This window comes from Aristolochia californica, unplaced genomic scaffold (assembly GCF_029961685.1).
Source record: "Aristolochia californica isolate CCGP_79_NKW_82.1479 unplaced genomic scaffold, dmAriCali1.0.hap1 SCAF_3, whole genome shotgun sequence".
Taxonomy (NCBI): Eukaryota; Viridiplantae; Streptophyta; class Magnoliopsida; order Piperales; family Aristolochiaceae; genus Aristolochia; species Aristolochia californica.
The window spans coordinates 40,453,620-40,467,122 of record NW_027181992.1 but is presented as its reverse complement, the minus strand read 5'-3'; the positions used below and the strand labels follow the sequence as shown (position 1 = coordinate 40,467,122).

The 13,503-nt window shown below is 41.8% G+C and overlaps 1 protein-coding gene across 1 annotated transcript in view; it reads right to left on the bottom strand.

The window, feature by feature from the left end:
* The window catches only part of LOC137959131 (uncharacterized), an 87,991-nt gene that overhangs the window by 54,039 nt on the left and 20,449 nt on the right, over window positions 1-13,503 (bottom strand). The window contains exon 4 of the mRNA XM_068806451.1: window positions 639-701. Coding sequence (XP_068662552.1) covers window positions 639-701 — 63 coding nt within the window. The remainder of the gene's footprint in view (window positions 1-638; window positions 702-13,503) is intronic.

Sequence of the window (13,503 nt, the reverse complement as noted above, 5' to 3'; positions counted from 1 at the left end):
ATGTGTAGAAGAAGGGGTAAGCATGTAACTTTTTCTGTTTTATTTCTCCCATATATTAGCTGTTGTAAACATTAAGTCATGAGGGGTATTTTGACCGTATGTAAAATTTTATGAGTCTAGTAAAAATATTAGGGGTCGAGCTTTTGACCTGACTTGTGAGGGCTGCACATTGTAACTTCCTCTCTATTCTCTTCTTCTCAATATATTTTCAACTCCTTATCTTCCTTGTCCACTTTTCATAGGAAACCATCAAGATGAACTTTCTTTCCATGGGCAAGGAACTGTTGAAATCCTACTAAGATTGTATTGATTCTTTCTAGCATTCATTTAGTTCCCCGCCATTTATTAATCAAACTTCAGATTTAGTTCTTTTGTTAAGATTTTTGGTTTCTTATGTGCTGTCCTGCATCATTCCCAATGAAGCTAACATGCTACTCCAATCACAGATTAAGAAAAGTTCCAGAAGAACATGTGAAATGCATACCTAAAAAACAGGATGGTGGGCACATCAATTATAAATTATAGTAGGGTTCATTTTAATTTTTGTTAAAACCTTTGACACAGAAAATAAAAACAAAGGAGCCAAACAATTATCTTCCAAGAGATGCCATATGCAACTTCAATAAGGTAATACATACGACTTTACAAGCTAAGCATCTGATGATCTGAGAGTCCGTCTGAAGTCCAACATGCACAAATGGCTGAGAACAAAATGTAAACATGGTAAGTTAGAAGACAAATTTACCCAAGTTTTAGCAAGATAAATTCCTTTATCTATCAAATCCAATTTTGCAAGTTTACAGAATGATAGGGGATAAGAATGTATAAAGATGAAATTTCCACTTGTAAAATTGAATTAAAGAGATCAAATAGAGAAGAACGAAGAAAGAGAGAATAGGAAGAAGTGCTGCAGTGTGCAGCACCCTTCTCAGAAGGCAGAATTCGACCTCTCTTTATTAAATAGGTCACTTATGTGAAAACTTAGTACAATGACTTAAAAGCCCCTCTAGACTCGATTACTTATATCTCCTAGTATACACATCATATAAACCTGAAAATTGAACCCAATGTACATCATAAATAGACAAATAGTCTCCTAACCCTAGAGGGGAAAACCAAGAATGAAAAATTCCAAAATACCCTAGACACTTACAACTTTCACACTCCCCTCAAGCTGGAACATATATATCTAAAAGCCCTAGTTTGTTACAGAAAATGTCATAATCTTATTTTCTTACAACTTCAGTAAACACATAACCAAGTTGATCAGTAAACTTGACATAGGGACAATGGGGATGCTAAGACTAAATTCTTCCATGCAGTCGCCTTTGCACGAAGAAGAGCCAACCGCATCACCACGCTCAGCATCAATGGTGAGACTACCTTGGATCGAACCCTTATTTCAGACTCATTGGTGAACTCTTTTGCAGATTTATATTCTGATCGCCAGCCAGTCCGCCCTTTCATCCAAAGGGTTCACTTCCAAGTTATTCCATCAGTTGCAGCTAGTCTCATCAAGCTCCCCTTCTCCAGTTGGGAAATTGAAATTGCAACCCTTGGTCTTCCTCTGTGTTGGAAGAGCCCACATATCTAAGAGTGTTGTAAGATGGGCCACACGACTAAGGAAGGCCCACATTTCTAAGAGTATTGTAAGATGGCCACACGACCAAGGAAGGCCCACATATCTAAGAGTATTATAAGACGGGCCCAAGTGCATAAGAAGTAGGACCTACCATGATTACCACGAGCTGGCATCCATATCACATAAGTTGGAAGATCAAGTGGGCCTCACAAAGATAACCACAAGCTGATTGGATGATCAGCTGATTGGATGATCAAGAAGGACTCACAAAGATAACACAAGTTGGTTAGAAGATCAAGTAGGACCTACAAAGATAGCCAAGAGTTGGCATCTTTATCTTATGGTCACGTCATCATAGAAGAGTTCTAGTTTGAGTTATGTTTATCTTATATTTATACTGAATTATTTAATTATGCTATGACTTATCTTTAAATGTTAGAGTTTGGGTGTAATTGGGACAAGGGTAGTTTAATTGTAATTGGACTCTACTACTTTCCTCTATTATAAATAGAGGTTCATGTACTCTGATTATAATAAATTAATGAAGTATTCTCTTTTCCATAAATTCAACAAGGTATTAGAGCAGATCCTGTGAGTTGACTAGGTCAACCCACAAAGGTAATGAGATCATTTTTCTTATCTATTTTCTCTAGCAGTTTAGGTTCGTATTTATCTTCTTTTTTTTCCTTAGTCCCTATACCCGTAGTTTGCTTTGTGTTTTCACCTCTATACTGAGCTTTTCATATTGCATATTAGTCTACTTTCCAAGGAAAAACGATTTTTTTTAATTGGAGTTATCTACAAAGAGAAATCAATATTTGAAGCAGCGAAGGTCAGATTGCAAAGGAAGTGCGAGCAGAAGCAGAAAGCTTCAATTTCCAAGGTATTTTATGCTATCAAGAACGAGACTTTATATGGAGAATTATATATCAAAAGAAAGATTTGTAAGTCTATTGTCGTACCTATTCTACCAATGCTCAATTTGAATTTTTTATAAGGAAATATTGATCTTGGAAGAGTCAATGGTCATACTAACAGATTACAGAGACCGAAATCTATCAGATTATTTATCTTCTGATAATTATATTTTATGAAGAGAAGTTATATTTGGATGAAAGATATTTAAGTCTAGTTTTAGAAGGAGAAAATTTCATGTCAATCTGATCAATATTTAAAAATATATTCGCATTGAAAGAATCAATGGTTATGCTGGTATCCTGTTACATTGAAAAAATCGAATTTAAGCCGATTGTTTTGCATTACTTTTTTAGTTGCTATATCAGGAAAATATCTCACTTCTCCTTGGTTTGAGGGTTTATTACTACATTTATGTTATTTGGTTCAAGATGGGATCACTGCCATTACCTCCCAACTTGAGGGGGATAAGTACAAGAAAAAGGTATTTTATTTCAAATGTCGTGGTAAGTTGTATGTGACCAAAATAGTCAAGAAAGGGAGAGCACAAAAGATGAGATTTTTGCATCTAAGAAGAAATTTTTGCATCGGATTATTTCATGGGTCCTTTTACAAAGTTTATTATTTTGGTTCGTGTTATATGGGCCCAAGACCATTTTCAGCTACTGTTATTGTCTCTTTGGATGAGACATATTATTGAAGAAGAGGTGACTCTCACAAATATCTTTGGGCCAACCCTTATTGTAACCTTATGAGTATTGCTACGGTTGAGACACCGTGACGGAGGAGCTTATTACTACATCTACTACCCGTTAATTTCTACATGTGAGAGTCGGTGCCCGGGTTGGGACACCATGATGAACGAGCTTATTACTACATTTATGTTACATCACCATGATGGAAGAGCTAATTACTACATCTATGTTATACCCCACTGAATTGGCCTTTATTAATCCTACTACTTGAGAGTCGTTGTACTGTGAAGGGACACGGTGATGGAGGAGTTTTTATTACACTTCTGAGCATTGCGTATAGACCCACTACCTACAGAAGATAGGAGTGTGCCCTACTGGAGTATGGAGCAATGTCATACAACATGGAGTGATTTTACTCTCACTTATCTTATGCTAGTTGGACCTCATGGAAAAACCACCAACATAAGGGGGAATGTTGGAAGATATGAAGAACTGCCATTTTATACAAAAAGATCCTATACATCATTAGCAGCAAGCTGGGAGTTCATGATGTTCTCTCACCCCAGCTTGAGGGGGAGTGTGGGAAGAGCCCACATATCTAAGAGGATAGTATGATGGGCCACACGACCAAGGAAGGCCCACATTTCTAAGAGTATTGTAAGATGGGTCACACAACCAAGGAAGGCCTACATATCTAGGAGTATTGTAAGATGGGCCCAAGCACATAAGAAGTAGGACCCATCATGATTACCACGAGCTGGCATCCTTATCACATAAGTTGGAAGATCAAGTGGGACTCACAACAGCTGAATTATCGAGGCTGTTGAACAGAATTAAAAAAATTTCAAATCATCTATCGGGTCCACTATGCATTGAAGGTGACTCAAAGGTGGTTATCAACTGGTGTACAAAATCCATCAAGCCCCTGTGGCATCACTGGGATATGCATTCGGAAATATGTAATTTAATTTCTCAATTGATTTGTAATTGGAAGCACATTCCTCGCTCTGCCAATCACTTGGCAGACACCTAGGCCAAGGTGGGCATTTCACTCCAACACCTTGTTGTGGAGGAAGGCCCTCCGACCTAGGTTTGTTTGTACTTTCTCTTCTCTTTTTAATCAATTTAAACACTTCTTCAAAAAAAAAAACTTGACATAGGGAGTAATCACCATTCAATTCATTACTGCATAATTACAAAAGCAACAATCAACCTCCACATGTTTAGTCCTCTCATGAAATACATGATTACTTGTATGAATATGGCAACTTGAGTGTCACAATACATACTCATAACCTCTTTAACTAGGAAGCCCAATTCTTATAACACAAATTTCACCCACAAAAGCTCAGTAACAGTATGAATCACTGCATTATACTCAACCTCAATAAGGTGGGATCTGATCACTGGCCTATTCTACTGACTACCACATTTGAAAAATGGGGACCCTCGCCTTTCCGATTTGAAAACTCTTGGCTAATGGAGGAAAATTTTGAAAAGCTTATCAATGGTTGGTGGGATGCGGGGCCAAACCTTGGTAGAAGGGAGTGGGCGTTCCCTCTAAAGTTGTGGTACTTAAAAGAGAAAATTAAAGAGTGGGCCAAGAGTAGACATACTTCTCTTTTAGCTGAGAAAGGATCTCTTATCTCTCAGATTGAGGCACTAGATTGAGGCACTAGACCTGGTGGAGGAACAGAGGCACTTACATTCTGATGAAGTCTCACGCCGAAGCTCTTTAAACAATAAGCTAAATACTATCTTGCACCGAGAGAGCATCCGGTGGAAGCAACGTGCCAGGTTTAGATGGTTAAAGGAGGGAGACGCCAATACAAAGTTTTTTCATGCCATTGCCTCGGCAAAAAGGAGATCCAACCGAATTACCTCATTATGCATCAACAATGAGGTAACATCGTGTCGGACCTCAATTACTAACGAGTTGGTTCAGTTTTTTACAGGTTTATATTCGGAGGAGTGTACCAACAGGCCGAGGTTTCAGCACATCAATTTCTCCCCAAATCTCCACAACAGCCGCCTCACTTCTTGAATCCCCTTTCTCGTCTGAAGAAATTGAGCAGGCCGTATTGGGCATGGAAAGCGACAGAGCCCCGGGTCATGATGGATTTAATGAAGTTTTTTTGAAAAAGTTTTGGCCCAAGATTAAGGAAAATATCAATGCTATGATCGGAGGCTTCTACAGAAATGGCATAACATTCCGCAACATCGGTGCATCTTTTATCACTCTGGTCCCAAAGAAAACAACTGTGGAAAAACCAGAAGACTTCCGCCCTATCAGTTTGGTCTCGAGTGCATACAAAATTATTGCAAGACTCCTAGCACACCATTTGAAGATTTTGCTTCCTCTCGTCATCCACAAAGGGCAGGGCGCTTTTCTCAAGGGAAGAGAAATTTTAGACTCCGCAATGGCAGCGCACGAGCTTATGGATCACTTCAAGCGTAACCAAGAGCCGAGAATTGCCCTCAAGATCGATCTCGAAAAAGCCTTTGACCGCGTTAACTGGACCCTGCTTGATGAAACAATGGAAAAATTGGGATTTGGAGAAAAATGGCGTTTTTGGATAAGAAGTTGTATGGGCTCAGCAACCTACTCCCTGATCCTCAATGGTTCGGTATGCGGTTATTTTAAAGGTACGAGGGGGATAAGACAAGGTGACCCTCTATCCCCACTTCTATTTAACATAGTAGCAGAATTTCTCTCAGCTATGTTCTATTCGGCGGTCGACCTTGGATGGCTCTCCCCAATCAGCTCTCAGAAGGCTTTCAATATACCGATTTTGCAATATGCGGAAGATACCATAATATTTGGCATCGGTGATATGGATACTGCTAGGAGGATAAAAGCAGTATTAGGGCTTTTTGAAATTGCATCAAGTCAGAAAGTTAATTGGAGGAAGACCTCTCTTATAGGTTTTAATGTGAGCCCAGAAGACCTTGAAGAGATGGCAAATTTATTTGGATGCTCTACGGCTACGCTTCCGACGAAGTATCTTGGTCTTCCTCTGTTTCATGGGCGTATCTCCCAAAGTCTGTGGATCCCAGTGGTTGAAAAGATTGAATCCAGGTTAGCTAGTTGGAAGGGGCGTTTACTTAGTAAGGCAGGCAGACTAATTCTCCTTAAATCTTGTATTGCTGGCATCCCTAACTATGCTCTATCTTTTATGCCTTGCCCATCCTCAGTTTGCAAAACCATAGATAAAATGAAAAGAAGATTCCTATGGAGAGGATCAAGTGACTCTTTCAAATATCACTTGGTCAAATGGAATGAAGTCTGCTTACCTAAAAGATTGGGAGGATTAGGGATTCGAAAATCAAAAGAAATGAACAAAGCCTTACTGCTTAAATGGATTTGGAAGTACAACACAAAATCCTCCAATCTTTGGAAGGATATGGTTCACGTCAAGTTAGGTTGGAATATGTCATGGTTGATGGCTGGAGGAAGCCGAAGAGGACTATCTTCAATATGGAGATCTATTTTTTTTGCTTCTCCCGATTTTCTCATCAGCCTGTAGATTTTTTGTGGGTAATGGCAGATCTCTTAAATTCTGGGATGACTGGTGGACAGGACAGGCACCTTTACGAATCTCTTTCAGCACTCTTTTCCTTCTCTCCTCTCACAAGGAAATTATAGTTGCAGATGCTTTTGAGGGAGGGAATGTGAACTTTCACCCCCGAAGGGGTTTATCGGACATGGAGGCCATGGAAGCCAGCAACCTTTTAGATGCTTGGAATTATGTCAGAATTTGGCCTTCCAATGAAGACAAACTCATTTGGTGGCCTGACAAAAGTGGGAAATTCTCAGTTGCTTCAACATATGGATACATCAACGGTTGGGATCCGACGCAAAGGGAGCAAGACATCAACTTCGTCTGGAAACTATGTGCCCCCCCCCCCCCCCAAGGTAAAATTTTTCATGTGGAATGCTTGGCAAAGTAAAATTCTCATGGCTGATGTGCTCAGAAGAAGAGGTCACCCATCTATAGATCCACTATGCCCTTTCTGCCACAATGAAGATGAATCCACCAGTCATACTCTTCTTCAGTGCCATTTCTCATGGACTGTGTGGACCTCTGTTTTAAGCAAATTGGAGATTCCATTTTGTATTATTGTCAACCTGATAAGCTTTTGTAAGTCGATCTTGGGGCATCCCCTTCCTGGCCTCGACAAATTGATTATCTCAGCTTGTGCTAGTTTCGTTCCATGGGGGCCTTGGAACGAACGGAATAGAAGGCGGTTTGATGCTAAAAGCGAATCTGAGGCTAGAGTTGTTGACAGAGTGACAGGGCAAATATCAACCTGGATATTGACAAAAAAAACCTCTCCTCTTTTAAAGGCACCGACATTTGAGACAACTGGAGCAATTTGGCGAAGATGCACATTGGAGCCAAAATCCCAGTTATGCAGGAATGGACCCCTCCAGAAACAGGATACCTAAAACTGAACTTTGATGGATCTTCTCTTGGCAATCCCGAGATCGCGGGATTTGGGGGCATCATTTCAGACTCATCTGGGAATCAATGTTTTTCTTATGCTGGTCCTTTAGGCATCTCCGACTCAACGTCGGCTGAGTTACATGGCCTTCTTAATGGACTGCGGGTGTTTAAAGACAAATGTAGTGGGCCTATTCACATTGAAGGGGACTCAAAGGTGGTGATTGGTTGGTGCCAACGCAATTCCTCTCCCCCATGGAGGCACTGGGACATATTCTAGGAGATTTTGGATATTGTATCTTCTTTTTCTTGTATATGGTCTCACATTCCGAGATCTGCAAATTTGGAAGTAGATGTGCTTGCCAAGGAGGGAGCTTTCCTGCAATCTCTCGTTGTGAGGGATTTGCTCCCCCCGCTTTTGTAATTTTCTTTTTTCCTTTCTTTTAATAAAATACATTTTCATCAAAAAAAAATTATACTCAACCTCTACACTAACAGTATGAATCACTGCATTATACTCAACCTCTACACTGGAATGGGTAACTATAGTCAGCTTTTTGCCTTTTCAACTTACTAAATTGCCTCCAACAAACACACATTATCCGAAGTGGATTATATATCTAGTTTAGAACCAGTATAATCAGCATCAAAATATCCTACAATCTGCAAATGTCATGTGACTTATACAACAACCCTTTTCCTGCGGCAACCTTCAAGTATAGCAATATGCTCAATGCAGATTCTAGGTGAGTCTTTCTTGGGTGTACCGTAAACTTGCTGGCCACACTCACCACAAAGGTTACACCAAGTCAAGTCATTGGGGCATAAATAACAATGCCTAACAACCTCTAAAACATAGTCCTATCTCTAAGCTCATCATTGTTCTCCTCATGAAGATTATAGCCAACTAATCCCAGATACAGACTCGAATCCCCAGAACTTTGGATGGAGAAGTTTGACAAGAAAAAGACAGACATCGAGGCTCAAAAGCAACAAGAGGAAAGAGGAAAATCGCCGGCGACGGAGGAAGATGGACCTTGGTGCACGGTGAAGGGAAGATCTGCAATTCGAAAAAGGAGCAGTAGAAGAGGCGAAGCATCGTGGGTTCACGGCGACACGGAAATCTCGATGAAGCAGGCACAAGGCCAGGTAGTTCGTATAATGATAAGAAACGGGCAAAGACGATCTTATATCTCTATCCCACCTGCAGCAATCTCGGATTTTGCCCGCATTTTCGGAGATGGAGATTTCGGGAATGCTCCGAAATTTCATGAAATCCGCATCGATGAAATTTCGTTTTTCGTCTCTGTATTCCGGAAGAAAGGTATCAGAGAGCTAAAAATTCTTCAGAGGAGAGGACTCAAAGTTATGGCACGCGTGTACTTACCGGAATTTCTCGGCGACTGTCACTGCTGGAAAGAGCTGCGAAGCTCGATACTAGGTCTCGGCGAGAAAATGTTTAAGATCTCTGTGACGAGAAAGGACACGATCAATCTACCTCCCCGAAATGATATTCATCACTCCCCCCCCCCCCCCTTTCAAATGTCCACTTCGAAAAACAAACCTCCTAAACCTTCTTTCTCTATATCACCCGAAAACCAAAAAATCCCCCAAACTCCTGATAAGCTCCCGGTCATAAATCTACCCCCGGATCTTTTCGAAAAAGGAAAACAGAAACTCAACACAAGTCTCATCGTGGAATCCCCCTCGGCGAGATGGAATAGCCTCAGACTTGCTCTCTGGTTCGGCGAATTTTTCTCTCTTCAACCAAAAATTGCGTGGATGGTACCCGGGAAGTGGCTGGTTACTACGAAATCGAGAGAGGAAACGGAAGAAATTCTGGGGAATAAGAAATGGCTACAGGAAGAGGACCTTTTCGTGGCGGAGTGGGAAACAACTCCGGTAGGACAGGCTCTCGGTCAATGGGTTTCAATCCGTGGCCTACCTATCGAACTATGGACGGAGGAGGTACTCAGCAAAACTTTTACTTCCTTCAGAAAGATAATACAATGGTCGGAATCCACGGCGGATGGCTCTAAACTGGACGTTGCGATGGCTTTCGTCAACCCCAAATGTCATTGGAGAGAGACAAGCTACCAAAAACTGAGCTTCGGGAAAGATTTCGTATGGCTAGAAATGTCTTTAGGGGAGATCGGTGTACTGCGGCCACCGGAAGGTCGCCGGACGCGAAAGAGAAACACTACGCCGAAGACTCCTGCCAGCGGGACTCCGGGACGAGAGGAGATTTTTTCGAGAAGCGTGTCGATCCCGGAAAAAGAGGTACGTCTGTCAGCAAAAAAAAATTTGCTTTCTGATTCAAATTCTGAAAAAGGAGATGCTGCAGTCGAGGCATATAAAGTTATTTCGAAGTCCCAAAAAGCTACTGAGGGTAGCGCGTTTGGGCTCTCTTCCGTGTTGCCCCTCACAGCACTCAACAGATCACACACGGTATCCGATGAGCAATGCACTCATTCCCTCCCCACTTTATTTCAAAATTTGAACCCAACCAAGGAAAAGGGTGTACGAAGTACAAATTCATTCTCGGAAATCGTGTCCCTTCAAAATCAAAAAATTAAAGGTCTGCGTATCCCGGAAAAAGAGCCTGGTTCAGAAATCGAGTCTGATTTTGCACGTCTCTTGGATAATAATGGTATTTCAACTTTTTCAAATTCCAAAAATACCCTCTCCCCTATCTCAGCGTCCTTCTTTTCATCCAAACCCAAGTTTACCACTCGTCACGAGATTACAGAAAGGACAAAACAAAAAAAGAAAATAATTTTGAACCTTGAGCCAAGAGGTCATGCGTGTCAGCCCGAGGAACCAGTAATCGAATCGGGCTCTGCTGATTCAAGTTCAGAATTAGGAGAAAGTCACGAATCCGCCTTCCCCCAAACTTCTGTCTCTCTCGGGGAATGGAATGAACAGTCTCAAGGGGCTATTCTAAGGTTTTTTCAAGGATCAGACACGCAGAGAAAAGAAAGGTTGGTGATTTCCGCAGAATTATCAAACACTCAAATGGAGACTGATCAGGCAGAATACCCAGGCCAAGGAAAACTCCCTAACATGGGTCCAAGCTCTCCCCCTCTACGGAATACTTTCCAGAGAAGTAGAGGAAATCTGGAAACTAATTTATCTCAGAGAGAAGCTACTAGCCTCGTGGTAAAAAAGAACATAGAACCGGCTCCTTCTCCCACTGACAGAGCTGAGAATATTGTAAAGGAACTTCGCATGGAGAATAAAAAATATGACGAAGAGACATGGAAAAATATGATGGAATTGGCACACTTAATGGGCGTGATGTATCATGAACAGCTGAATGGGGACATTACAGCGTTGGGAGTTCAAGGCCAGGGTAGCAAATGATCTTGCTGTCTTGGAATGTCAGAGGGATTGGCTTTACAAGGAAGCGCGGCACGATATCAAGTTACCTATCTCAATTTAAGCCTTCTATTGTCATATTCCAAGAAACAAAGTGTCAAGAGATGACAGACGATATTGCCAAGGAACTTTGGGCGTGCCCCTCAATCAAGTGGGCATCGGTGAATGCTATTGGACACTCCGGAGGTATCTTTGTTGCATGGGACACGACTAAGTTTGACTCTCTTAATATCATGGAAGGTCGTTTCTCTTTGGGTATACAGTTCAGAGATCTATCCACTAACAGAATTTGGTGTGTGGGTGGAGTTTACGGTCCAACTAGTTACAGGGACCGTAGCCTACTCTGGGAAGAGCTTAGTACGCTTCTGGAGAATTGGAATGCCCCATGGCTCCTTGCAGGGGATTTCAATGCCATCAGATACTGTCATGAGAAGAGGCCCCCGGCTACCCGCATTACAGCCTCTATGCGAGGCTTCTCAGACTTCATTGGGGGGAATGGTTTGGATGAGATTCCCTTATCCGGGAAGAATTACACATGGACAAACAGTCAACAGCAACCCGTATTATCTAAATTGGATCGTTTCTTGGCATGTAATAACTGGCTGCAGATGTTTGGAAATGTTACCGGAAGAGTTCTGAACAAGGTAGGCTCAGATCACTGGCCTATCTTGTTGACATCATGTTTGAAAAATGGGGGCCTTCGCCTTTCCAGTTTGAAAATTCTTGGTTAATGGAGGAAAATTTTGAGTCTCTTATTGATGGTTGGTGGGATGAGGGTCCAAGTCTTGGCAGAAGGGAGTGGGCATTCCCCCTAAAATTGCGCTTCATTAAAGGAAAAATTAAGGAGTGGGCCACTAGTCGTCATACCTCTTTGATTGCAGAAAAGGCTTCCCTCATATCTCAGATTGCGGCTCTGGACGTGGTGGAAGAACAAAGGTACTTAACTTCTGATGAATTTTCGCTTCGAGTATCTCTCAATTTTAAGCTCAGCACTATTCTGCACCAAGAGAAAGTTCGATGGAAGCAAAGAGCCAGATTCAAATGGCTAAAAGAAGGAGATGCAAATACTAAATTTCTTCATGCCGTCGCTTCGGCAAAAAGGAGGTCCAATCGAATTACCTCATTATGCATTAATAATGAGGTAACGTCGTGTCGGATCTCAATAACTAACGAGCTGGTTAAGTTTTTTACAGAGTTATACTCGGAGGAGTGTACCAGCAAGCCGAAGCTTACACACATTCGCTTTTCTCGCATCTCCCCAGCAGCGGCAGCACTAATTGAATCTCCTTTTTCTTCGGCTGAAATTGAGCGGGCAGTTCTGGGCATGGAGAGTGACAGGGCACCTGGCCCAGATGGTTTTAATGGAGACTTTCTGAAAAAAGTTTTGGGCTCGTCTGAAGGAAGATATAAGTGCTATGATCCACGGCTTCTTCAGAAACGGCATCACATACCGCAGCATTGGCGCGTCATTTATCACATTGGTGCCGAAAAAAGCAAGTGTTGAAAAACCTGAGGATTTTCGCCCCATCAGTCTGGTTACGAGTGCATATAAAATCATTGCAAGAATATTAGCACATCGTTTAAAGGCAGTGCTGCCCATCGTCATTCACAGAGGTCAAGGCGCTTTCCTAAAGTGGAGAGAGATTCTAGATTCCACAATGGCTGCACACGAGCTTATGGATCATTTCAGGCGTAATCAGGACCCAAGAATCGCCCTAAAGCTTGATCTTGAAAAAGCTTTTGATCGAGTAAATTGGATCTTGCTTGATGAAATAATGGAAAAAATGGGATTTAGTGAAAGATGGCGATTTTGGATTCGGAATTGTGTGGGTTCAGCATCATATTCTCTTCTACTCAATGGCTCGGTATGTGGATACTTTAAAGGAACCAGGGGTATTCGACAAGGGGACCCTCTTTCCCCGCTCCTATTCAACATAGTAGCAAAATTCCTGTCCGCTATGTTCTATTCAGCGGTCGACCTTGGATGGCTACCTCCAACAAGTCCGCACCGGGCTTTTAATATTCCAATTCTTCAGTACGCAGACGATACTATTATTTTTGGAGTCGGAGATATGCACAGTGTTAGGAGGATAAAGGCAGTATTGGGTCTTTTTGAAATAGCAATTGGGCAGAAAGTTAATTGGGGGAAAACATCTCTCGTAGGATTTAATGTGGACCAGGAGAACCTTGCAGAGATGGCAAGTTCATTTGGTTGCTCTACTACTGCACTACCTACAAAATATCTTGGTCTCCCTCTCTTTCATGGGCGAATTTCTCAGAACTTATGGAACCTGGTGCTGGAAAAAATTGAAGCTCGGTTAGCAACTTGGAAGGGGCGGCTCCTCAGCAAAGCAGGTAGATTGATACTCCTCAAGTCATGTATTGCTGGCATCCCAAATTATGCGCTATCCTTTATGCCCTGCCCGTCATCGGTATGCAAAACCATGGATAAATTGAAAAGAAGATTCCTTTGGAGAGGTTCGAGTGA